This window comes from Drosophila montana, unplaced genomic scaffold (assembly GCF_035044405.1).
Source record: "Drosophila montana isolate Dmon_TW-CO22-7 unplaced genomic scaffold, ASM3504440v1 contig_3703_1, whole genome shotgun sequence".
NCBI lineage: Eukaryota > Metazoa > Arthropoda > Insecta > Diptera > Drosophilidae > Drosophila > Drosophila montana.
In genome coordinates this window covers 38,058-61,084 of record NW_026998590.1, presented here as the reverse complement: position 1 = coordinate 61,084, position 23,027 = coordinate 38,058, and the positions used below count along the sequence as shown (strand labels likewise).

The 23,027-nt window shown below is 43.5% G+C and overlaps 7 protein-coding genes across 9 annotated transcripts; 2 read left to right on the top strand and 5 right to left on the bottom strand.

The window, feature by feature from the left end:
- Positions 1-124: 124 nt before the first annotated feature.
- On the bottom strand, positions 125-2,129 carry LOC135435783 (endoplasmic reticulum lectin 1). The gene is made up of 4 exons (XM_064693001.1): positions 1,881-2,129; positions 1,698-1,812; positions 811-1,631; positions 125-754 (listed from the first exon to the last, which is right to left on the bottom strand). Exons 1-4 carry the CDS (start codon positions 2,034-2,036, stop codon positions 269-271), a joined length of 1,578 nt encoding a protein of 525 aa, XP_064549071.1. The 5' UTR covers positions 2,037-2,129; the 3' UTR covers positions 125-268.
- A 440-nt stretch (positions 2,130-2,569) lies between these two features.
- On the bottom strand, positions 2,570-4,552 carry LOC135435786 (PHD finger protein rhinoceros). The gene is made up of 3 exons (XM_064693005.1): positions 3,729-4,552; positions 2,977-3,670; positions 2,570-2,911 (listed from the first exon to the last, which is right to left on the bottom strand). The coding sequence occupies exons 1-3, from the start codon at positions 4,526-4,528 to the stop codon at positions 2,570-2,572; spliced, it is 1,836 nt and encodes a 611-aa protein (XP_064549075.1). The 5' UTR covers positions 4,529-4,552.
- Positions 4,553-6,664: 2,112 nt separating this feature from the next.
- On the bottom strand, positions 6,665-7,092 carry LOC135435785 (nuclear protein 1). The gene has a single exon (XM_064693004.1). It carries the CDS (start codon positions 7,078-7,080, stop codon positions 6,880-6,882), a length of 201 nt encoding a protein of 66 aa, XP_064549074.1. The 5' UTR covers positions 7,081-7,092; the 3' UTR covers positions 6,665-6,879.
- Positions 7,093-7,095: 3 nt separating this feature from the next.
- Positions 7,096-9,373, bottom strand: Plzf (Promyelocytic leukemia zinc finger). Its single transcript, XM_064693003.1, has 2 exons — positions 8,795-9,373; positions 7,096-8,737 (listed from the first exon to the last, which is right to left on the bottom strand). Exons 1-2 carry the CDS (start codon positions 9,308-9,310, stop codon positions 7,799-7,801), a joined length of 1,455 nt encoding a protein of 484 aa, XP_064549073.1. The 5' UTR covers positions 9,311-9,373; the 3' UTR covers positions 7,096-7,798.
- Positions 9,374-9,887: 514 nt separating this feature from the next.
- Positions 9,888-12,581, top strand: LOC135435791 (uncharacterized). The gene is made up of 3 exons (XM_064693011.1): positions 9,888-10,000; positions 10,513-10,801; positions 10,864-12,581. The coding sequence occupies exons 1-3, from the start codon at positions 9,955-9,957 to the stop codon at positions 12,548-12,550; spliced, it is 2,022 nt and encodes a 673-aa protein (XP_064549081.1). The 5' UTR covers positions 9,888-9,954; the 3' UTR covers positions 12,551-12,581.
- A 298-nt stretch (positions 12,582-12,879) lies between these two features.
- Positions 12,880-16,026, top strand: PLCXD (Phosphatidylinositol-specific phospholipase C X domain containing). 3 transcript variants are annotated; one of them, XM_064693007.1, is made up of 3 exons: positions 12,880-13,024; positions 14,205-15,378; positions 15,436-15,735. In XM_064693007.1, the coding sequence occupies exons 2-3, from the start codon at positions 14,415-14,417 to the stop codon at positions 15,711-15,713; spliced, it is 1,242 nt and encodes a 413-aa protein (XP_064549077.1). In that variant the 5' UTR covers positions 12,880-13,024; positions 14,205-14,414; the 3' UTR covers positions 15,714-15,735. The 3 variants fall into 3 exon arrangements, with proteins under 3 accessions (XP_064549077.1, XP_064549078.1, XP_064549079.1); XM_064693008.1 differs by lacking the exon at positions 12,880-13,024 and adding an exon at positions 13,112-13,224; XM_064693009.1 differs by lacking the exon at positions 12,880-13,024 and adding an exon at positions 15,774-16,026 and having other exon boundaries at positions 15,436-15,709.
- A 55-nt stretch (positions 16,027-16,081) lies between these two features.
- On the bottom strand, positions 16,082-22,796 carry JhI-21 (Juvenile hormone Inducible-21). The gene is made up of 8 exons (XM_064693006.1): positions 22,646-22,796; positions 21,344-21,672; positions 19,107-19,302; positions 18,235-18,337; positions 17,899-18,166; positions 17,177-17,501; positions 16,895-17,019; positions 16,082-16,835 (listed from the first exon to the last, which is right to left on the bottom strand). The coding sequence occupies exons 2-8, from the start codon at positions 21,559-21,561 to the stop codon at positions 16,562-16,564; spliced, it is 1,509 nt and encodes a 502-aa protein (XP_064549076.1). The 5' UTR covers positions 21,562-21,672; positions 22,646-22,796; the 3' UTR covers positions 16,082-16,561.
- Positions 22,797-23,027: the final 231 nt, after the last annotated feature.

The window sequence follows — 23,027 nt, the reverse complement described above, 5'->3', positions numbered from 1 at the left end:
AGCAAGACGATTTAGTTGGGAGCTCCCGACATTTGTGACTTCTGTATAAGACTTAATATAAGGTTTGATAAATGTGCGCCTTATCGGGTTGTTGCTCGTGCTAAGCTTTTCTTTTGAGTTCGTGTGGTGTATGTCTCTGCTGCAAAATTGCAATTCACACAAAACGCAGACATTTAATTTTAAACTACGTACATTATTTTTGAGGAAAAAGTAATTTACGTAAAAATCGGCATTAAATATATTTTCAAGTATGCATGTACAACAAACTCTAGGAGCGTATCTGTTCTTCGGAGTCTGCATCTCGACCAACGGATGGAGGGGACACCACTGGCTTGTCAGTCGCCAGGAACTTTTGCAAGCTGTCCTGCGTGACCAGGCCGCTATCGTCCGCATAATGCATGAGATCACAAATGATGGGCGATTCTACGACCAAAATATACTGGCACGTTTTTGGCTCCAGCAAGTACATGGAGACAGCTGTGCCGCTAGTGCTGACGGGAGTGCAGGTCAGTTTAACGTCCACTTCACGTGGCAGACCGCTGCGATCGCAGTGTGTGCCCTTTTCATAGTGATGCCATATGGAGGATGTAAAGCCTGGACGACGAGCACCCCTGTCGGGATTTGAGCTGGCCCACTGGCGATGTGACTCCTCTGAGAAATAGCCCAGAAATAGTTCTACTTCGCTGTTCTTATCCTTATGGAATTGGCGCACGTGCCTGCCATAACAGAATTCGTACTTCCACCAGCCGGTGCCCTGCAACAAAGAGCACAGCTTTAACAAAGAGATTACGAGTCGAAACAATTACTTACGCCAGTTAGGCAGTTTTTGCCGGAGATAAACTCCTTAATAGGTGTCAGATCGTTTAGAGGCGGTGGCACTGTGCCCGGCGTATTTCTGGATAGCACGAACTGTTGATGGTCGTTGTCCACTTCAATATCACCATTGGCCATCAGCTCCAAGATGATTTTGTCCACGTCACCTCTGTACTTGAATGTAACCATATCACCATCCGTCTTGGACCACAGTTTGGCTGGCGCTTTGTTTTCCTTTGAAACGAGTAAATCATTTTCGCTTTCCTCCCACTCGTTCAGCTCCTGGCGCAGCATGCTGATAGGCTTATGCGGCTCCGTTTCCGAATTGAAGCATTTAATGGATATCTCTTTGGTCTCCTCGGCATGGAAAGCAGGTATGGCACAAAGTGATGATGTCAGGATGATTGCTTCGTAGTTACACGATGAGGTCTCCTTAAATGAATAAATATCATCCTTGCCATGTGGATAGCATACATAGCGCACCATCGTTGTGCGTGGCGCATCGATAATGTCGCACATGGTGCCATCGGTGAACTCCATTTCAAAGTATGGATATCTGGTATTATCGATTTTCAGAGTCTTATACTTTGGCTTGCCATCAGCTTGGCGTTCAGCCTCCCAATTCTTTTTGGCCAGCTCCGTTTTCTCCTCACTCCACTTGCCCAAATAATATTCCTGAAACTTCGAATTCTTGCCCTCACGTTCCTCGTGGTATTGGCGCACATGATGGCCATGGCAGATCTCGTATGACCAATAGGCCTCAATGCGAAACGAGCAGGTGGGCGCCGAGAAGATCGGCTGCAGCAGCCCAATTGGAGCTAGAGCAAAGAATATTGCAATTAGATGAATGATTGACTAGGATTGGACACCTCGGCGCAACTTACACTGTTCCGGCTCATTGGTTTTCTCCTCCTCCTTGGGCATCTCCAGAGTAGGTATCAGACACTCGTATTTCTCCTTCTCTTGTGTGTAAAATGTGCGCAGCTCATTGCCCAATTCCTATTTGGTCGTGATATATGGTTATCATACATATATTAATATAAATGGAGCTGCAGCCTTTTTCTTACCGGTTCTGCCAATAGATCGGGCACTTCGAAATCAATTTTGTAGAGCACGGAATCATCAAAGTCTTTGGCATCGTGCGCTGCTGCTGCAGCGACTAACAACATGAGCACCAGCATTATCTGCGACATTTTTTGTTTCCCCTGTGTTGTGCTTTGCATTTTAAAATTTATTTTGTTTTGTGATTTTTTCCGTTTTTATTTTCATAACACACGCAAATTACACGTCGTCCAGAAAAATAATAAACATCTGATGGGTTTCAGCTGGAACCAAAATGTGAATGGCATATGTTGACGTTGCACAGTGAATGGCAAACAGTGAGTACACAGTAAATATTAAAATTTTGAATTATATTTGAATTGTATTTGCATTCGGCTTAACGGTTTTGAGCTAATCACAATTTTTGGTTTTCAGTTAATTGAGACCACACAAAAGTCGTAACAGTGCATTTTTTCTTAATATAATGAAAAAACATGTTGCTTTCCTTAATATAAATAATAATAACTTCTGTCAAATGGGTTGAGAGCAAAAAAAATGCTTTTGCCGCTTTATTATTGTATATAATCGTGATAAATACCTGTATATATGTATATTTAATAAAAATATGCAAATTTGGAAGCCTCTCATCCCATAATAAAATTAAAATTAATTTTTGAACGCATTTTATTTTTATAAATATATAAAAGCAGTTTTCCTATCTGCTTTCCCCTATTGCATCATCTGTCGCCGCCGTATCACTATTCCCCGTCGACCAGCCTTTTTCCGATTTCTGGTCATTATCTAATGGCATTTTATCAATGGCATCGAGTATAAATTTCAGGGAATGCGTTGTACGCGGCAGCCAGTCCATAAATCGCGATGTGGGAGCAGCTGCTGTACTCGGCTCGCTGTCATCCACAAAATCCTCGTCGCCGCCCGACATGGAGCGTCCGGCGCCCAGATAATCCTGATAATCGTAATCGCTGGTCAACGGATTTACTTTGGAGTAGTAAATGGCAGCGAATGTCGAGTAGATGATCAGGAGAGCGGTGCCAACCTACAAATTACAGATAATAATACCATTTGCCGCTGTTTAATCAAAATCTCGTATCGATGTCGTACCTGAAAGACAGCCCAGAACTTGTAGGAGCCCTCGGTGATGACGAAATCATAGTAACCCTTGAGCGGATCACCCTTAATGTAACGCCCCTCGCCCACATCTGTGCTCGCCGGCTCCGGCTCCGGCTCACGCTTATGTCTCAGTCCACGCACCGAGCTGTCTGGAACAGCATCACCCTTGGCACGCTCGGGTGCTGCTGTCGTCTCCTCGGATTCATCGGAGACGCTGCTGCTGCTGCTGCTCCCGGTGGTGCTACTGCTGCTGCTGCTGCTGCTGCTGGTGGTGGTTCTTATCGTTGTTGTAGTCGTTGTCTTGGCCTTTTTGGTCTGATTAAGCTTGGCATATTTTTCACCCTCGATGCGTGGCGGTTTCTTCGAGTTAATTCTGGACTTGATCTGCTGCTGTTGCTGGCGCAGACGTTGCTTCTGCAGACGCTCCTTCCTTAGCTGCTCGGTGCTCTGCTTATGACGCTCGGAAACAGTACCCCAGGCGCTCGTCAATGCCTGATAGAGATCCCACAATTGTTTGAGGGCTTTCAAAAATGTGACCAGCGTCGATTCCGTGGCCACTGGCGGTGCATAGGCCACAGCATTGGCAGGCGCTGGTGCCACCTGCTTGGAGACGGCCGGATCCTGGGGACGCGGCTGAAAGCCCATGGGATAGTCGTACACCTCATCGTAGGCGGGATATGGAGCTCTACATAAATTGTACAGTTAAATGTGTCTTATACCAAAGAATAAGTGCTTGTTCTTACCGATTGCTCACTGGCTGCAACTTGCGATTGTTGCTGCCGGCGGGTGCTGCTGTCTGTGTGGCATATTGCCATTGGCCGTAGTAGGAGTCGTGGGGACGTGCCTGCGCCGCCCTGCCCTCGCCAGCCGGCGACTCCTCCTTGGAGGCAGCTGAGCTGTCGCTGCCCGAGTAGGGCTCCTCCGCCGACGACTGCTCGCTGCCATAGTCAAAGGCAGAATATTCAGGGTAAGTCTCATCCGCGTACGATCTGCCCTGCGGCGGTCCAAATGAATCCCGTCGCTCGGCCATGGGCGGTTGCGCGCTTTCGGCATTCACAACCACCGCTTGCTGCTCCTCGTAGTAGCTGTTGCTGCGTCCAGTTGCTGCAACCCGGCTGGCATTGGTCGCATCCCTGGCAATGCGCTCCACGGTGGCGGCAACTGCGCCGTCCGATTCGTTTGTGGCCGCTGCAAAATGCGACCACAGACGCCGCACAATGAAGACATCACCCAGGCGATGATCCGCCGGCGACTGAGCGCGACCCGCCTCCAGCAGGGCCACGCCCGTCAGGGTCAGCGCAAAGAGCAGCATGGCCAGCACTAGAGTCCACAGGCCGGGCGCACATTTGCGTTGCGGCTTCGTTGACATATCAGAGTATCCTATCATTCTGTGTGTGTATATATATTTGTAGTATTCCTTATTCCTAATCCTTGTCAGCGACGTGCCAGCTGCCGTTCGGCTGGGTGTCCACACGTAAACTAAACGCAAAACCTCACGAGATGTGCCAGAAAAACTCAATCCAAAACCCAACGATCTAGGCATCTTTTTGGGCGTGTGTGTGTGTGTGTGTGTGTGCTGTGCTAATGCAGAGAAATGTATGTGCTAAAGCCCCGTAAACTCCCCATATACTCGGATTGGTATCTAGAACATCTTCGTCTCGACGCAGCCTCGTTGAAAGGTGTTAATCTGCGGGCCGCGTATTGCTTGGATATTGGGCCACTGCTCCAGATTCGATTTAACGGTTCATTCGGCACCGAATGCTACACCAATTATCATCCCCAATACATGCAGACATTAATAAATATATATATATATATATATATCGATCCATTCATTTATGCATAATCCCAGCACCACAATTTACTCCACGCGCGTCTTCACTTGTTTACCACAAATTCTTTTTCGCGGTGAAAGTGCGCAACATGATCTCTGCCCAAGCTCCTCGCCCCCGAACCCCCCGAGGGAGTTCAAGATTGAGATCAAAGTCGAGCATTTGCTGGCAATACCAATAATCAAGAGCTGCTCGCGGTTCTGGCGTGTGGCACACGTATTATCACATTCCACAACAGATTTTACATGGTTAAACATAAAATTACATATATGTAGGTATTCCAGGCATAGATGCACCATATGGAGAACCGAACCGTGGCTCCTTCATTAAAGCCGAAGAAAGAAATCTGCCAAAGCAAAGTGAGTTGACAATGAAGATGTTACATTTACCGGCATGAAAAGTTAGACGCATGACATCTATTAATAGATAGCATCTAGTTAGAATAATTTGAAGAAGAAAATGAAAAGAAAAGTCGAAGCTTAAATACTCTGTATGAAAGCTGTAGAATATAGAAATCTTATCCTTAAAATAATTATTATCAATTATTTTCATGGGAGTCTTGGTGTCACAGAACACAGATCCAGTTGGACTTCTGTACGATGTGCTATCAATTTTTATATACAAAGAGCTTAATTTGCATTAAAAATAGATAGTTAGTCAATCGGGAATATTTAAATATATATATATATATATATATATATATATATATATATATATATATATACTTACAATAGGGATTGGAAGAGTTCTCTCGATTCCCTTAGAACCCGCTGTAATCCTGTCGAAAACTAGAATATCTTTTTGCAGTAAAATATACCCAATTACAACAAATTCTAATATAATTATATAATTCTATATAATACAAGCTGAGTTCGGAAAAAAAAACTTAAGGCCACATTCCGTTTTATTTAGTTGACGAAAATTCTAATGATACATGAAAATAGCTATTATTATATATATTATAATAACTATTATTCTTCAACTGATTCTTCTAGAAGCGCTTTATGTACTTTTATCTCGTTTTCCAATCGTATTTATGAAGATATCTTTGATTATGTTTGCTCCCGAACAAGTGTGAAAAACTAGTTTTGTTACCTTTGCAACCTTTTTTGATCTTCTCATGAAAACTAGAAAATATGTACATATGTATGTGTTCAGAACAGAATTGCTTTGTAATTTAACTATTCGATACGCAGTAAAAAAGTAAACAAATATACGTTCTGATAAGGTCGAAGTGCCTTCATGATAATGATGATCATAATGATGATGAATAATATGCGCCACAGTCAAAGAAACACCTGATTAACAACGTCTTGTTTGTTGTTTACCAAATATCAACAAATGCGCAGTAAAAAACCGGCAAATTGAGCGAAAAGCCGGCAAAGAGAACGTTATCGTTAGGGTGGACCTGTTTCTCATTTACTTTTGTCTGAATTTATGACCAATTAGTTTTTTATGTTAGCGTTATGATATGGTAGTCAGATGATGAGAGGGGAGTATGGGTTAGATATCGTTAAAAAAATATATTATATTGAAATTCAATCGATAACGCAATATCAAGACTTCTGGGCTCTATATACGCAAATCAAGAAAATATATATTCCCTGGAACAGACATATCTACTTCTTTGCGTCCCTCTCTGTGACCGAACTAAATGGAATTATTTATAAACTTTAATACACCTTTGATCTTGAAAGAAATATATATTTTTCAGAAACAAGAAATGCTGAGTTTAGCTAAACGATTTGTAATTCCCTCTCGAATAGAATATCAAACCCAACCTTACGTCCTCTAAAATTTATTTGTATGCATTTAATAATATAGAATAGTCATAAATGTTATAAATATATAAGCAATTTTAAAGTATATATTTTTACTTTATGTATAATTACTTATAGCTAAATACAACAATATGTGTTTAATATATCTAACAGGTTGTAGGTATTGTATCTATATAATAGCATTACTTTCTCCCTCTCTTGCCTTTCACTTTCATGATTTTTTTTTATGTTATCAAAATTCGATTTGGTTTCCTTTTACTTTTTTATCGTAACGCAAACATTTAGTTTTTGCACGCCTTTTTGTTGTTATTGGTGTTCACCAGCTTGGTTAAAATTTTCCTCGAATGTCCCGAGGGATCAAAGTGATTGGTATGATCGCTGGCTTCCTTCTTGGAGCGCTGCTTACCGCTGTGCGCGGTGAAGATGTGTTTGCCATGATCGTAATTGTAGTGCTCGTATTGATCGAAACTCGCCTCAGACATGTTGATTGAGAGATCTTTTGTTATTTTTATTTCGGCTAGTCAATTGGCTCCGCTTGTTTTTCCGGGGATACGTCGCTTCGGTTTGAGTTCTGCTATCACAATGATTGTGGCTACGTTTTCGAGTGTCTGAAGAAAGCTTCGACGCGCGTGTTGTCACCATCTCGAATACTCTATCTCGCTCTCTTTCAATCCAGTTTGCCACGCTTTATCTCACTTTTTTGCTCTTTGGTTCTCGCAAAGCTTTTTAACGCTGCGCAAATTTGTTTAAATGGTTATGCTTATTAAACAAGATGTATTTTTTTTAAATAGCTTTAAAGCTCTGCTATTAATTAGCGTTGGTTTATAGCCATCTAAATTACTAATTTAATAAACTAATACTGGATTTGAGCCGGCGTCCTCCCGCTTGTCGGTCCGACGCTCAAACGTCTAGCCACGCAGGCTCAAATTTTAATGCTTTGTCAACTATTTTAGATTATTAATACTAACGACGTCTCTCATATAGTATTACTAATTGCCTTTAGTTGCCTCTATAATCAATTCAATTGCTAAATCTGGATTTGGTGGCATTCGCTCGTTTAAACACAGTCGCAGTCACAATATTTAGTGTCATTTAGCAAGCTAAGCATATTACAATTGACTAAGTGGCGCAGAAGCCAAGATAAATCAGTTTAGTCTGCTATGCCATTGGTTGCACTCAGTTTTCTGATTGTGTTCGACTTTAATCAATTGCATCTTTTGGCAGCAGCGTCTTTAGCCGTTTTACACTTGGCGTCGTCACATCTGGCGTAATTTTGCGATTCTGTCGAGTTGACTCCGTGGCATTGCTATCTTTTACATTTCCCACTGGCAAGGCGTTCATGGGCGGCAGTGCAAAATCATCGGGCATTTTATTTTCAAACGAGCTGTCTACTGTCTCCGACAGCTCCAGCTGTACCGCTCTTTCCGTATGCACTCGCTGCACATGCTCTTTCATTTTGTCCGAGCGATGGCTACTGAAGCCGCACAACTGGCACTTGTAACGATTGAGGCCGCCTTCGGTGTGCTTTAGAGCATGCCGCTTTAGGTTTTTGCTCTGACTAAACTTACAGCCGCAAATCTCACAAATGAAGTCGCGCCCCTGTTTGTGTGTCTCAATGTGGAGTTTCATGTTCTCCTTGCGATTCGCACGATGCTTGCAGCCGGGCACAGTGCAAGCAAAGAACTCGCCGGTGTGCAGGAGCTTGTGACTCTTGAGAGCCTTCATGTGCGTGGTGCTGTAGCCGCAGACATCGCAGAGCATCTGCTTTTCGGGATTGTGGACCAGCATATGATTGCTGAGGCCCTGCTTCCACTTGAAAGCCTTTCCGCAGTGCGTGCAGACATGCGGTGTTTCCGTTGAATGCTTGGGCTGATGGACGAGCAGAGCAGCCCGAGTGTTAAAGCGATTGTCGCACTCCAGGCAAAAGAAGGGCTTGCGCCGATCGGAACCATGTCTGCGCAGATGCGCATCATATTCGCGCCAATCCAGAAAGCCAATTTCGCACAGCGAACACGTCAGGTGCGAGGGCTCGCAGCTAGTCATGTGGTCAATCATCTTCTGCACCTGATAGCACTTGAAATCGCAGCCAATGCAGTAGTTTATTTTGCTGCTGGACTTGACAGCGCGCGGATTTTTCAGCTACAATAAAAGAATCTTTTTGTGAAGATGTATCCATTATTTTGGCTCGTTTCCTACCTTAAAATAACTCTGTTCATTTTCAAAAACAACATCCGGCTTTATAGCTGGCTGCATAATATCCTCCGCATCGCCTTTAACGGCACTTGGCTCCAGGCATGCGGTGACGTCGCTGGTCTGTTCAATTTGATACAGATTCAGCAGCTCGGTAACAGACAGTATCTTAGCCAGCTCCCGAAAATGCGCCTCGTGCTCCTTGGAAACGGAGACAATGTCTTCGTAGAAGAAGTCCACGATGGTGTGCAGGCACACAGTGCAGTTGAAGTTACGTATAGTGACTTTAAGTGGATTCTGCATTGAGAACTGTTGTTGTTTTTGCTGTTTGTGGCCAATGAGCTGACTTTGAGCGGCCACCACGCAAAAGTGGACGCTGCATGTGCAGGACGCATCATCCGAGTCTAGTTCCAGCTGCAAGTCACAAAACTGTCCCGTGCGGCGTTGATTGTTTAAATAGTTGGAGACCTTCGAATGCAGCGGCTGGTGTAAAGTGGGCTGAAGAATTGGCGTTTGCAGCATTGCATTAATGTTTTTTTACCCGTAAGCAAACAATAACAAAGATTGTAAACAAGTCGACGTCAGCTGTTTGCTGCAATTTGACATTCACTTGTAAACGTTACACTATGAGCCATTCACACTTGACACGCGCATTTACACTATGAGCCATTCACACTTGACGCGCGCAATTTAAAAGCCATGCATGACATTCATTTTGATCAGCTTATACGTTATTTTCAAGTTGTAGTTGTTTTTATATAGAGTATAAGATTATTTTCGAGTTTACTAAACTGTTTATTCAAAACATTTAAAAATGTAAGCTAATTTGATATAATATAGCAACTGGCAAATGTGTTTTGGCCGGCAGGAGCAGCCTTATCATTTTGTTTGCCGAGTGATAAGAGATTTGAAGCGTTGTTGGAAGCTTCGTTGTAGCTGCGACTGTCTGATCAGTCGTGCCTAGCACAGTGAAACGAACGGGCGTTTTAAGTGATAGACAAAGGCGAAATAAACAACAATATATAGCCTATATATACATCCACATAGAATCGTACAAAATGGAAAAGTATAGTATAATTTATCACTCTTAAGCCATTTATAATAGTTTCAACTTTTTCAGCATTTGGCAGGAGTGCATATCGTTTTTGAAGACTCTACTGTGCTTTATGGTGGCACTTATGCTGTTGCCATTGTTGCTGCTATCATTTGTGTGTAAGTAATAAAGTTTTCCGATCAATAAACGGGCACGCGTTGACCCAGATGGGCCCATTAATCAAATAGATCAAACAGGCCGGCTATAAATAAACGAGGCATGGGTTGAGTAACCGCTCATTCAGCCAAAGGATGCAACGGTTCAGATGCGCCAGCATTATGGGATTCGCATCAATAGCCCTGTCAGCGATAAGGGGTGGGTGGAGTAGGGGGCCGCATACACTACCATACGCTCATGCCATTGATAAGCTTTGTTTATAAATAATATAGCCGAACAATGCGTCGCTGATTACCTGTTGCACCTTTGCGGAACCCAGACGAGCGACCGACCAGCCTGAACCTTGACCAACCGAATTACTCATAAAAATTTGCCAACGATAAGCCGCAACGTTTGATTTTTATGGGGCGGGTGCGCGATTCGAGTCTTATTCGTGGAACAAGCGCATTATCGGCATGATTAGGTCTATATAGTATTGCATAAATCTGTTTAAATTTTGCTGTTTTCTTTACAGGCGCGCATTTAACCAACGAGCTGGCCAACTATGTGCTGAGCATCAAGTATCCCAATCTGACCATATGCAAGTCCAAGAAGATTCGCACACTGATCGATACGCCCAAGAATGCGGGCATCTTTCACTTTCTGCTCCAGGTGGAGGGCAGCTGCGATTTCGAGCGCATCAAACGCGCCTATTCGCTGCAGCTGACCGAGCTGAAGGATAAGACGGGCATGCTCAAGTTTCCCAAGCTGCGCCAGAAACTGGTAACGTGCTGGGGCCACTATGCTTGGGTCAACGATAACAGGTGAGCACAGCACAGCTTCCAAGAGGAACTACTAAGATCCAGTTGCCCGTCTCTACTTGCAGCGGATTCAACATCAACAATCACGTGGTGCTCAGCACGCACCGATATCGCGGACGTCCCGTCAACGAGTCGAACATCCAGGAGCATGTAAGTGAGCTGGCTGCCAAATATATACCCTCGGATTTGCCCCAGTGGCAGGTGACGGTCATACCCAACTCGGACCCGGCACAGCCCTACTATATACTAATCAAGGTGCATCACCTGATCATTGCCGAGGAGGAGGATTTGCATGTGGGCGAGATGCTCTTGTTGCAGGACACCGAACGCAAGCCGATTGTCAGCCTGCAGGATGCAGGCCTCATCCGGCCGGCGGCCACCAAACAACTGTCGCACTTTGTGCGTCAGCCGGAGCATATAAGTAAGCTGGTGAATCATGTGCTGCATCTGGTGAGCTGTCGCTGGCAGCAGTTCATCTATGAATTCGAATCTCTGGACACACCGGATGGCGTCAAATCGCATCCGGATGCACGCAATCTCAGCCAGCTGCTATCCCTGGTGCTCATCGTGCTGGTCAACGTGTGCCTGGGCTATTGGCGCACTCGCGCCATGCGTCGCAAATGGCAGCGTCGCTCGCCCGGCTATCGGAATGATCTGGGTCTGCTGCAGACGCTGTATCTGCTGCTGCAGCATGAGTTGGAGCAGCGTAATCTCAGCTGGGCGGTGGCACGAGCCGCACTGGGACATAGCCTGCAACCAGCCAATATAGCCAAGGCCTGGACGCACCTTGTCTGGCAACAGGCACTGCATCACATTATCCTCCTGCCCTACCACATCTACTGTGAGCTGCTGGCGCTGCGCGATGTCGTGGTCCGGGGCCAGACCACGTACAGCACCACCTACTGTGCCCGGCTGCATCTGTATGTGCCGCTGTTGCTTTACGCCCAGCTGGAGCTGTGCAAGATCTGCTTTGAACTGTTCAAGGCACCGCGGAACATCTATGAGGTTCTCTTTGTGCAGCCCACCAAGGAGCTAAACATCCTTCACAAGAAGTCCTACGCTGGACGCAAGATTGTCTCCTTTAGCCGCTCCATCGATGGCGCCCTGTTGCGCGAACGTCATCAGCATATGTTTGGCCAGAAGCTACGCGAATCCGACTTCAGTTTGGCCTGCCTGGCTGGCGCTGTCTATGATTACTTCAATACCTTCTCCGATACTGCGGCAGTGCCGGCGTTGCTGAACACAACCTGTCGCACCATATCCAAGGGTTATTTCACCGATCGCAGTGGCGATAAGTCGGCTCACATTGGCGGCGTGGTCTTCTTGCAGCTGCCGCTTGGTTCGCCCGACGCCCTAAAGGCGCATCAGCTGCACGCGATTGTGGAGCGCATACGCAGGCAGCAGATCATGATCTATTTGGCCTCTATAGGACAAACCAAATACAGTCTGCTAACGGCGCTGCTGCCCCATGTCCTTACCAAGATCTTCATCAACTTTTTCTCCTACAACTTTCCCGTTACCATAACGGAGATCTATGGTGCGGCGGATACACAGTTTCAGGCTGCCTGGGGGCAACGGGTACAGGATGTACTCCTATTTCGACCACCGCAATCAAAAACTTGTCTCTCCCTGAATCTGCATCGATTTGGAGACAAGTATAGACTAGCCATTATGGCTGATACCCATCTGGCTCCGGATCACACGATACTTACACAATCCTTTGAGCGCTATATGGAAACGGTGACATTGTAAGACCCATCACTGTATACCATAGCCCATTAAAGTGCATGTACAAATAACGTTGATTTGATCAATATACATAAAACTAACTGATTGACTGACTGACTGACTGGCTGGATTATGATGTAATTCGACTCAGATATCGTACATAACATACACGACACATAGTTTATGTATATACATAGAATACGCTTTGTGAATTATTTTAAATGTTCATGAAATTGCGCGCGCTATTCAGCGCCATTCAATCAAAAATAGCCATTCGCTGGCATGCGCAGCCATTCACACATATTGCGCGCGCAACGTTGTGAATGTTAATTGGGTTTGACAGGAAAGCTGTCGGTATTTTTAAAATTGGCTGTGTTGAGCTTAGTTCGTAATGGAAAATTAAATAAAGAAAAAGCTAATTAAATCCCTAGCATGGAAGCTGCAAGAAACGGCTGCATTGTGGAAGCCCTATTACCGTTATTGTAGTGCAGTTAACACGTAGGCGCCAAAAACAAACAGAAAGTTTGTGTTACGAAGCACAAACTCAATCCGTTGCTCGATGGGCATCAGCTTTCAGTCGCACAGTAAAGCCGGGTCTTGAAGGTCGTACACCCGGGTTACTCGACCGTCGTTCTTATGCCGCATAAGCGATAATCATATACAGCTGGAGCCAGTGATAAAAGCTAAACGAGTGCTAGGTCGAAGACAAATTGCCCTTGTTTTACACGTGACTCGTAATTAATTATGACAGCAAGATTTATTCGGAACTGAAGCAATTAGCTTTGGTGCTTGATTATCAAATACAAAACATAAACAAACATCGCAATTAGAACATCAATTACAGATCTATATGTACGTAACTGAATTCAAATCTTTGTACGTAGCATGCAATTTGTTATGTTCTTTGTTCTCGTTCCGTCTGCCCATATCAAGTTTATGATCTAATCAAAGCTTGTTACAATTTCGCTGAGTTTGTCGAGAGCGTTAGACAATAGACAAAGTTAATGTAAAGTTCACACGACCAAGTGAAGTACGCGTTCATATTTGAATTAATAGAACATCCGGCTTAGAGAAAAAACAAACAAAAGTTTATTAGTAAGAAAATAAATTTGAATTAAACACTTCGGCCCCGCAAACGGTACCAGTAAGATGACATTTCCTGAAACTATAATAATATAAAGGGTATAAAGTTTTGAAACAAATGTATGTAACCGGCAGAAAGAAGCATCTTCGACCCCAAAAAATATGTATATAGTCCCGATCAGAACGACAAACTGAGTCAATCTAGCCATGTCTATATATTTCGTGTACTCGAAGATTATAAGAACCAAATACGCCCAACTTGGTATGTAAATTCTCGTATAATATACACAGAGTACGAGAATTGAGCATTTTTCATAACTTCCCATAACTACTTTAAAAATTGAAAGAAACTGATTTGCTATATAAACAGATTTGCCTGACATATTTGGGCCTTGAAATTTTAAAATCGGATCGACTGATAAACACTAAAGCTATATATATTTAAGACTATGTATCCCATAGTTTGTCGCACTGTATGTTCAGGGTATCTCCTAGTCGGGCACTCCCGACTAGACTACTCTTATTTGCTTTTCGTTTCCTTTTGTTTATGGCACTATTGTTTCTTATATGGAAATATCGGCACTTATGTACATAGGCACCTCGAGGTTTCCAGCGGGCGACGCATTTGCTTTCCAATAAGAACGCGCTCAGCACGCTCGTCGGCAACAGTTGATCTTGGCGAGACATTGACACAGCCAATTTTCTCGGAAAGCAGCTCGAGTCTCGTCCGAGCGTGTGGCTGATGTGCGCTGATTAAGCTTAAGCGTAATCAAATCGAATTAGCTATAATTAATTCAGAGCAGAAATGTTGCAACTTATGTTCATTTTGCTGCTCTGCATCTGCCCCGCATGGACTCAGGAGCAGCCAGTGCTTACCCTGGGCGCCTCCCAGCCAGCTACGAATGCGCTGAAATTGTGGCTAACGATAAGTGCACGCAAACGTTTCCTGGAAGTCAGCTGGAAGCATGCGCCGGCACGGGATGGCGATCAAGTGCTACTAACTGTACAGGATCCGCATAGTTTTGAGCAACGTACTCTGCCCACGGGCACGCCCCTAGCCGCCTTTGGCAGAGACAGCGGCAGCGACAGCAACAGCGATAGCGAGGAAAGCAGCGGATCTGGTGCTGACCAAGTGGCATATGTGCCCTTTCACGGCTACACCAGCACGCCCGGCTCCGTGGCCAAGGCAAAGAGCATAAGCCCGGCGCGCCAGCACTGGATATCGAATGGTGGCAACAATGAGATCGTGGCCGCCATCAAGCCTAGCCAGTCCGCGCAGTGGTTCACCACGGGCGTGCCCTTTGATTATGCGCTCTCCCACAACGTGACCGCGCAGAGCGCCTGCTACGGCTACTGGGCCACCTATATAGATGCGCAGGGAAATATACTGGCCAAGAGCTGTGTGCGTGCCTACCCCCGCTGGATGCATGAGCTGCGTGCCGTTGTGGGTGATCTGCGGCTGCGTGATCTCTTCATACCCGGCACACATGACTCTGGCTCCTATAGACCAAATTTTGATCCGCTGCTGCGCGAGAGTTTGGTGACCAAATATGCACTCACCCAGGACGATGATATACGTGGCCAGCTGCTGCATGGAGCACGCTATCTGGACATACGTGTGGGCTACTATCGACCCGCGGAGGATAAGTTTTTCATTTATCACGGAATTACAAAGCAACGTCCACTGAAAGAGGTCATACAGCAGGTCAAGGATTTTGTGCTGGAAACCAATGAGATTGTGATATTTGGGATCAAAGAGTTTCCCGTGGGTAAGCGTATGTCGAGATTTCATTGAAAGTCTAAGACTCAACCTTTTATGCTGACAGGCTTTGGCAAGAATCTGGGCGTGCATCGACTGCTGGTCAGCTATTTGCGGGAGCATTTTGGTGATCTCATTGTCCATCCATCGCTGACCTGGCACGCCACGCTGCGCGAAATCTGGAGGCGACAGCAGAATGTGATACTGGCCTACGATAAAAATGAAATCGTGCAGGAGTTTCCACAGCTGCTCTTTGGCGCCGTGGATCAGCGCTGGGGCAATGTGCAGTCGTGGGCGCGTTTGGAGAGGCATCTGCGCTACATCAACGACTTTGATGTGTCGTAAGTGGAAGCAATTGCTGCTACTGGATTGAATATTTGTATAGCTTTACTTTACTACACACAGACGCTTTTCGAGCCGACCAGTGGTGGACATGGCTGAGCTGACGCCGGAAACATGGGATGTCATACTGGACAAGCATGGAGGTCTGCGCAAAATGGCCGACAATGTGAACTGGCGCATATCACAGCTATATCAAGATGAGCTGGGCGGGCATGCGAACATTGTGGCTGCGGATTTCATACGTGGCACCACGCTAGTGGAGACGGCCATTGAAATAAATAGCCGCAAGGTCGTTTACTAGGCTGATGGTAGCTCCAGACTGTAATATAGGCCTTTAACCCTGAACAGCAAACAAATTCACACAACTGCAGTTTACATTCACAAATAACATTTATTGATTCCATTCGAATAAGCCATGTTTTACAATTTTGTATATGTTTGGAGTTCAACTTGATAAATATGTTATACTTAAGAACTAGAGTTTTGCTTATAGATTAGTTTTCCCTAAAAGTGTCACAACTGAGGCAAGTACATACGTATATACATACAAACTATATATATATATATATAAATTTGTATATATAAACTGTGTGAGAAATTTCCAATAACTGTATATGCTTAGCAACTCAAGAGCTTTAGCTACTGCCAACACTTGAATTAATACAAAAATAATACACAAATTAAAAACTATAGCTAGCATAAGCTTTTCCTATTTGAATTTGAGGAATGCTAACGTCTAACGCGAAAATATCATACAAAATGTTTGGCTGGAGTTATGCAAAAAAAATATCTGCTTTGTGTGGTAAAATGCATAGCATGGATGTGGGTGAGTAGGGGAGTTGGGGGTTATATTACTTCAGCGACTCGTTGGACTCTATAATGGTTGTATTAAAGATGGCGCGGCACAGCTCAACCATGGCATTTGATAGGCGACCGTAGCAGCGGGGCTTCTGCTTCCAGGCAATGCACACATAGTAAAAGGGAATGCCGGCTAATGTGATGGCAATGCCAATGAGCAGATTGGCGGGCTCCTTGAAATTGGGCAACAGCACCAAGGTCACGCAAATGGTCATAAAGATGATGGGCAGCGCCAAATGCACTTTGATGGGCCGAGGCAGATCCGGTCTAAAAATGAGAGTAAAGTCGTGTTAATATGTACTCAAATGTTGCTGCAATTAACTCACTTCTTGTGACGCAGCCACAACATGCCCGCTATGCTAGCCACCACAGAGAGCCACAGCACGGAGCTGAAATAGTTAATCAGCTCGTAGACATTATCGGTTAGGAGCATTAGCAGAGACATCAGGCACTATAAAATAGAAATATTTATTAGATAACAAATTTAGGTCTTCATGATAGTTAGCTGCCAATTTGCTAGCTTTTGCATCTATCACTAAAACTAAGCAAAGCTGGCAAGTCAGCAGCTGGAATAAATAGTCGTAAATGCATTTAATCTATTGACTTACTGTGAATATCAGAGATGGTATCGGAGTCTGTTGCTTGACATGAAACAGCTGAAAGAACTTGGGCAGATGACCCTCCTGAGCGCCGGTGGCAAATAGACGAGCCGAGGTAAAGAGCACACCGTTGACGCCACCAAATGTGCTCAGTGCCACGAAAATGGGCACCATAAAGGCCAGCGGTCCAAAGACCTTGTTGCCAAAGGTCACGGCAACGGCCAGCGAACTAAGCATCTCCGGTTTAGAGACGACAGCGAAATAGGCTAGATTGACCAGCACATAGATGCCCGTGACCAGGGGCATAGCTATCCAAATGGCGCGTGGCAGATTTCTAGGCGAGCAGGGAAAGGGAGAAATGAGCAAATAGATATTAGAGAAACCTTAAACGTGCCTTAAACACACTTGAAGATTCAAGCAGCAGCCATATAGCACTTAAGTTGATTGCTGCGCCGCATGGGCAAATTGAATTCATTTGGGGGAAAACACAAAACTTGGGCGCTTCAACCACCCAGCCCCAACGCACACTCACACACACATGCTCCAAGGACTTTCAACAAGTGGGCGCCATCAACTTGTTGCCGTCGCCTGCTACGCATGACGTAAATGGCAAACAGTGCAAAGCCATTTGTCTTCTCGTAAGGCCCTTTTGCTTAGTCATGCATTCCCCAACCACCCAACCACCCACTCATTCATTCATTTATCTATTCTCTGTGCCTTGTTAAGCTCACTTGTATGGGTCCTGCAGCTCTTCAGTGACAAAGTTCAAATAGTTCCAGCCGCCGAAGGCAAACAAGCCCGAGTAAAAAGCGTAGCCTATATTGCGTGTACTGTAACTACCCTCCCAGGGATTGGAAAAGTTATCCAGCTTGCCAGTGGCCATATAATAAAGGCCAGCGAGTATTATCATTATCAGCGCCAGCAGCTTGCCCACCGTAAAGAAATCCTGCACCTTCATGGACACCTTGACGGACATGCAGTTAATGGCTGTGAGTAGACCTAATAGCAGGAATAATAGATATGTATTGTTATATATTTCAGCACTAGAATAGATAACTTATACTCACAGAGGCAAACGGCAGCCAGCAGCTTGACTGCATTTTGCGGCGGATCGCAATCCTCGAAGAAGGGCTTGGCCGCATAATGTGCAAAGGTAAGCGCAACAATTGTCTGAAAATAATATTTAATGTGTTATTTATTTTAAACCCAATTGGTTATCTAAAATATATATTGAACTGGCTACAAGAATTCGGTTTACGGTTCAAAAGAATTACTCTAAGTTTGGGTTCGAGTCGTATCTCCGGTTTTCCGCGTTTTTGAACCGAGTTTCTGGTTCAAACCCTGATATATATATTTTCTAAATTTTAACAATTTGATTTACAACTGCCCGCTGTACTGAAAATATTGTCGTCCGTACATATTTTCATATACGAAATGCGGGCTAAATTTGTGCCCTACCAAAGGAGCCAAGCCCCTTTATACGTTGGGGCTGGAACTTCCTCAAAAGGTTTTAATTTTGAACTAACCAGTTTTGTAAAAAAGAAAGAAGGTAATACGATGATATAATGAAGTTGATATAATGAAGTTCTTATACGATAAACTGATTATTCTTAAAAAGAGCTACTTAATATTCAGTAAATTCTTGTTTCTTATGCTAGCTGGAAGAAATTTCTAAGTATTTTCAGCTTCAACTGTGCCTGCAACACACTCGTTATTCAAGTTATTCAAGAAACAATTGCATCAATTCTCGTTTAGTGCATCTGTTTTTACTTTTCATGGGAGAAAGTTTTCGCAATCGTCACAATTGAGTACAATTCTTGTCGAAGGTTGACTCTTAATCAATTTATTTAACAATACAATCAATCAATTCAATAATAGTAATACTACTATAAATAAATCATTTAGATGTTAGATGAAATAAAAAACACTTTCAGCTCACCTGGGTTGTTGGCCTGATAATGAGCAGGGCAATCCATAGACGCAGAAAGCCAACGAGTGGGCCAAATGCGACCAAGAGATAGGCATAGTCGCCGCCGGATCTGGTGATGCTGGTGCCCAATTCGGCATAGCAAAGAGCGCCGATTGTTGAAAGAATGCCGCAGGCAGACCAAATCAACAACGAACTTCCGACGGATCTGAAAGAGGCGAGCCGGACAGAGGGAGAGCAAGAGGTCAGCGTACACAACTGAATAAGTGGACAAACAATGGACAGTGCGGCGTCGCTGCTTTCCGGCTCCATTGGCTAAAGTGGTTCCACAAGTGAACCAAAACTTTCGCAGTCTTCTGCCCGAGTGTATGTGTGTGTGTGTGCGAGTGTGTAGCGATGAGACGTGTTTATTTTGGGGCTCGTTCTGTCGGTCTTGTAATTGTAGCACAGACTTCTCAAATACTTTCGAGCTGATGCAACAGCTGTCAACGATTTCGCGATGCCGACAAATGCTACAAACAAAATATTCTCAAGGGCGCCAGCCACAAGCAATAACATGAACAATAACAAGGCTTAATTACTTAGAGCCCATGCTCCCGCCCACTAGCACTACACCCTCCCCCCCTTACTCCCATGACTTATAGCCATGCAATTCAGCTCAATTAGCCGGCAGAAAGAAATGTTGCAATTTACAATAAATTATCAAGCTATTGACCTTTTTCTGGGAGGGTTCACTTTTTTAATGAACTTGTAAAAGTTCGGAATGCAATCGTTAATAAACGAGCTTGGCGAAAACCCCAACTATTCTTCAAGATACTATTAGTTTTGATCAGCACAGGACTATACAGATTAATACAATTGATTCTTCTAATATAAGCTTCAAAGGGGAAGCTTTGCTCGACGCTCAGGACTACTATAAATGAAGTTCAAATTAAAAATGTTCTATGAACGGGGTTCTTGTTCCTTTTAATCCGCCGTGGAGCAGTTATACGTATTTTTATACCCTTGCAGAGGGTATTATAATTTTGTCGTGAAATGTGTAACGCATAGAAGGAGACATCTCCGACCCCATAAAGTATATATATTCTTGATCAGTATCAACAGCCGAGTTGATATAGCCATGTCCGTCTGTCCGTCTGTCCGTCTGTCTGTTTCTATGCGAACTAGTCTCTCAGTTTTAAAGCTATCTTTATGAAACTTTGCAGAATTCCCTCTTTCTGTTGCACGCAGCTCATATGTCAAAACCAGCTGGATCGGACCACTATATCATATAGCTGCCATAGGAACGATCGGTCGAAAAGTAGGTTCTTGTATGAAAAACATTTTTGTTTATAAAGTTATCTTGACTAAACTTTGTATTTATTAGTTTTACTACGCTCCCCATATATATGCAAAATCCTATTAAGATCGGGCAACTATATCATATAGCTGCCATAGGAACGATCGGTCGAAAATTAAGTTTTTGTATGGAACATTTTTATGTTTTTCAAGATATCTTGACCAAACTCGGTATTTATTAGTTTTACTAGGCTCCCCATATATATGCAAAATCCTATTAAGATCGGACCACTATATCATATAGCTGCCATAGGAAAGATCGGTCGAAAATTAAGTTTTTGTATAGAAAATTTTTATGTGTTTCAAGATATCTTAACCAAACTCGGTATTTATTAGTTTTACTACGGTCCCCATATATATGCAAAATTCTATTAAGATCGGACAACTATATCATATAGCTGCCATAGGAACGATCAGTCGAAAATTATGCTGTTGTATGGAATTTTTTTGTTTTTCAAGATATCTTGACCAAACTCGGCATTTATTAGTTTTACTATGCTCCCTCCACTTATGCAAAATCTTATTCACATCGGGCAACTATATCATATAGCTGCCATAGGAACGATCGGTCGAAAATTAAGTTGTTGTATGGAAACCTGTTTTGTTTTTCAAGATATCTTAACCATACTCGGCATTAACTATTTTCCCTGTGCTTCTTAGATACGGGCAAAGCACTATGAGCATTTTGAAAAGGTTGGGTCTGCAAGGGTATTAAATCTTCGGTGTGCCGAAGATAGCACTTCTTTCTCGTTTGAAAGTAAATTACTCCCACGATCACTCGAAAGTTTTTGGTATTGATACTGCCTTATAATTATAAGCTCAAGACTACTTTTTAATCGTACTTTAAGGTTCGCAACTCATAGATTCAGTTGTAAATTTAGATTAGATCAATTTTGAAGCCCCGTACTCACTCCGTATAGTAGAAGACTCCGGTGGGTGCTATAAAAATGCCTGAACCAATAATAGTGCCCACAATAATGGCCACCCCATTGATCAGCGTCAGTTTACGCTTGAGCACAATTTTCTCATCCTGCCCGACTGCTTCGGCTTCCTTTATCTCAGCAGAATGTCCATTGGCGGCGGGCTCCACCAAACTGGTGGACAACCCATTCGCATAGCGATCAGTCATAGCGGAGGAGGAGTCTTCTAGCTTTAAGCACTTTATAGAATCAGCTCGATTTCTATATTCCAGTTGTAGTTGGTACAAATAATTACTCTACCACGGGCGCTGACATTGCCACTTTAAAGAAAAAATAATAATAAATGGGGGAAATTGTTTTATAGTTTGGTCACAAAATGTGTAACGCATAGAAGGTAGCATGTCCGAGCCCATAAAGAATATATGTATTTAGATCAGTATTGGGAGCCTAAAGCTAACTGAATGAAACTGGGGAAAGATTTGAATTTTAAGGCAGTGTGTGTATTCGGCGGTGTCTGCTGGATCGGACTACTATATCGTATTGGTTAAAAACATAATTTCTGTTTTGCATTTCTGTTTATAAGATATCTTAACCGAATAGCAATTACGTGTCTTACTGACATTCATGGTTAAACTTATCTATGTACTAAAATATCATGTGGTTTCCATTAAAAAAAAAAACGGTTTAAACGTGAGTTTTTCAACAAAAAAAAACAGACTCGTTTTTTAATTTTGTTGACCAATTGGAAAACAGGAAAAAATCGGTACCAAATTGATATGTAATTAATATGAAAGAAAACTCTTTTTGGCTTTTTTTTTGTCAATCGGCAAGAGTTTTTAGCTCTAATTATCATCTCGTTGGTTTTTTATTGACGGTCGTTAGATAGTGAGAGTGTCAACAACTATGACGTAGTCGTTGTCAATTGAAAAGTGTTAGCGCCTGCTAACAGCCGCTCGCCTTGTCTACGTAGCACAACTTAGTCTGGCCCAAGCCAATGAAATAAATATTTATAACTATGTAAGAAATCGAGTTGAGAACGTAGTAAAACTTGTGGGGGCAATGCACGAGCTGTTGCGTGCCAAATATTTAACGATTTCGTCACATATTTGGAATTAATTGGAAACGCGCGTCGCGTGGCAATGGCCATAGTTGTAATTTTTGTTTTGGCATTTTGCCTCTTTTGCAGCTTTTGCTTATATGGCGTAAACTTTTGTTTATCTGCCTTTTGGTGAGAACATTCGCACATATTTACACTTTGTGTACATTTGGTTTTGCTCGACAATATTGCATTACCATAAATTATAACAATATAGCGCGACACACAACAAATCCAGTCGAGCTACGCGTTGATACTGTTTCGCCAGTTTTGGCTACTGCAACGCGTTGGCATAGAGAGCCGAGACCGGCATTTTACCATTTTCAGCGCAAGCCCCCTAAAAATAAGGTGAGAGCAGTAGTAGAGATGGATTCGTGACACGCACGACCACGAAGCGAACTAAAACTATCTATGTAGCGATTTTATGAATTGATATCGCACACAGAAATAATAAACGCTTTAACATAATTATAACATTAAACAATTTCCATAAAAAATATTATTATATTATTTTATATTTCAATAATTTTGTTTTAATTTCAACTAATGTCCGTGCTCGTGGCACGCTTCCTAGTCACA

Excerpts from the sequence above, each read along its gene's own strand:
- LOC135435783 (XM_064693001.1), bottom strand. The coding sequence starts at position 2,036 with ATGCAAAGCACAACACAGGGGAAACAAAAAATGTCGCAGATAATGCTG. Across the intron at positions 1,632-1,697 it reads AACCAATGAGCCGGAACAGT|CTCCAATTGGGCTGCTGCAG; the intron begins GTAAGTTGCGCC and ends TCTTTGCTCTAG. Across the intron at positions 755-810 it reads GCAAAAACTGCCTAACTGGC|GGCACCGGCTGGTGGAAGTA; the intron begins GTAAGTAATTGT and ends TCTTTGTTGCAG.
- LOC135435786 (XM_064693005.1), bottom strand. The coding sequence starts at position 4,528 with ATGCCTAGATCGTTGGGTTTTGGATTGAGTTTTTCTGGCACATCTCGT. Across the intron at positions 3,671-3,728 it reads TTGCAGCCAGTGAGCAATCG|AGCTCCATATCCCGCCTACG; the intron begins GTAAGAACAAGC and ends CAATTTATGTAG. Across the intron at positions 2,912-2,976 it reads AGTTCTGGGCTGTCTTTCAG|GTTGGCACCGCTCTCCTGAT; the intron begins GTACGACATCGA and ends TGTAATTTGTAG.
- LOC135435785 (XM_064693004.1), bottom strand. The coding sequence starts at position 7,080 with ATGTCTGAGGCGAGTTTCGATCAATACGAGCACTACAATTACGATCAT.
- Plzf (XM_064693003.1), bottom strand. The coding sequence starts at position 9,310 with ATGCTGCAAACGCCAATTCTTCAGCCCACTTTACACCAGCCGCTGCAT. Across the intron at positions 8,738-8,794 it reads ATGAACAGAGTTATTTTAAG|CTGAAAAATCCGCGCGCTGT; the intron begins GTAGGAAACGAG and ends CTTTTATTGTAG.
- LOC135435791 (XM_064693011.1), top strand. The coding sequence starts at position 9,955 with ATGGTGGCACTTATGCTGTTGCCATTGTTGCTGCTATCATTTGTGT. Across the intron at positions 10,001-10,512 it reads GTTGCTGCTATCATTTGTGT|GCGCGCATTTAACCAACGAG; the intron begins GTAAGTAATAAA and ends TTTTCTTTACAG. Across the intron at positions 10,802-10,863 it reads GCTTGGGTCAACGATAACAG|CGGATTCAACATCAACAATC; the intron begins GTGAGCACAGCA and ends CTCTACTTGCAG.
- PLCXD (XM_064693009.1), top strand. The coding sequence starts at position 14,415 with ATGTTGCAACTTATGTTCATTTTGCTGCTCTGCATCTGCCCCGCATGG. Across the intron at positions 15,379-15,435 it reads GATCAAAGAGTTTCCCGTGG|GCTTTGGCAAGAATCTGGGC; the intron begins GTAAGCGTATGT and ends TTATGCTGACAG. Across the intron at positions 15,710-15,773 it reads ATCAACGACTTTGATGTGTC|ACGCTTTTCGAGCCGACCAG; the intron begins GTAAGTGGAAGC and ends TACTACACACAG.
- JhI-21 (XM_064693006.1), bottom strand. The coding sequence starts at position 21,561 with ATGACTGATCGCTATGCGAATGGGTTGTCCACCAGTTTGGTGGAGCCC. Across the intron at positions 19,303-21,343 it reads GGAGTCTTCTACTATACGGA|ATCCGTCGGAAGTTCGTTGT; the intron begins GTGAGTACGGGG and ends CGCCTCTTTCAG. Across the intron at positions 17,502-17,898 it reads GAGCTGCAGGACCCATACAA|AAATCTGCCACGCGCCATTT; the intron begins GTGAGCTTAACA and ends CTGCTCGCCTAG.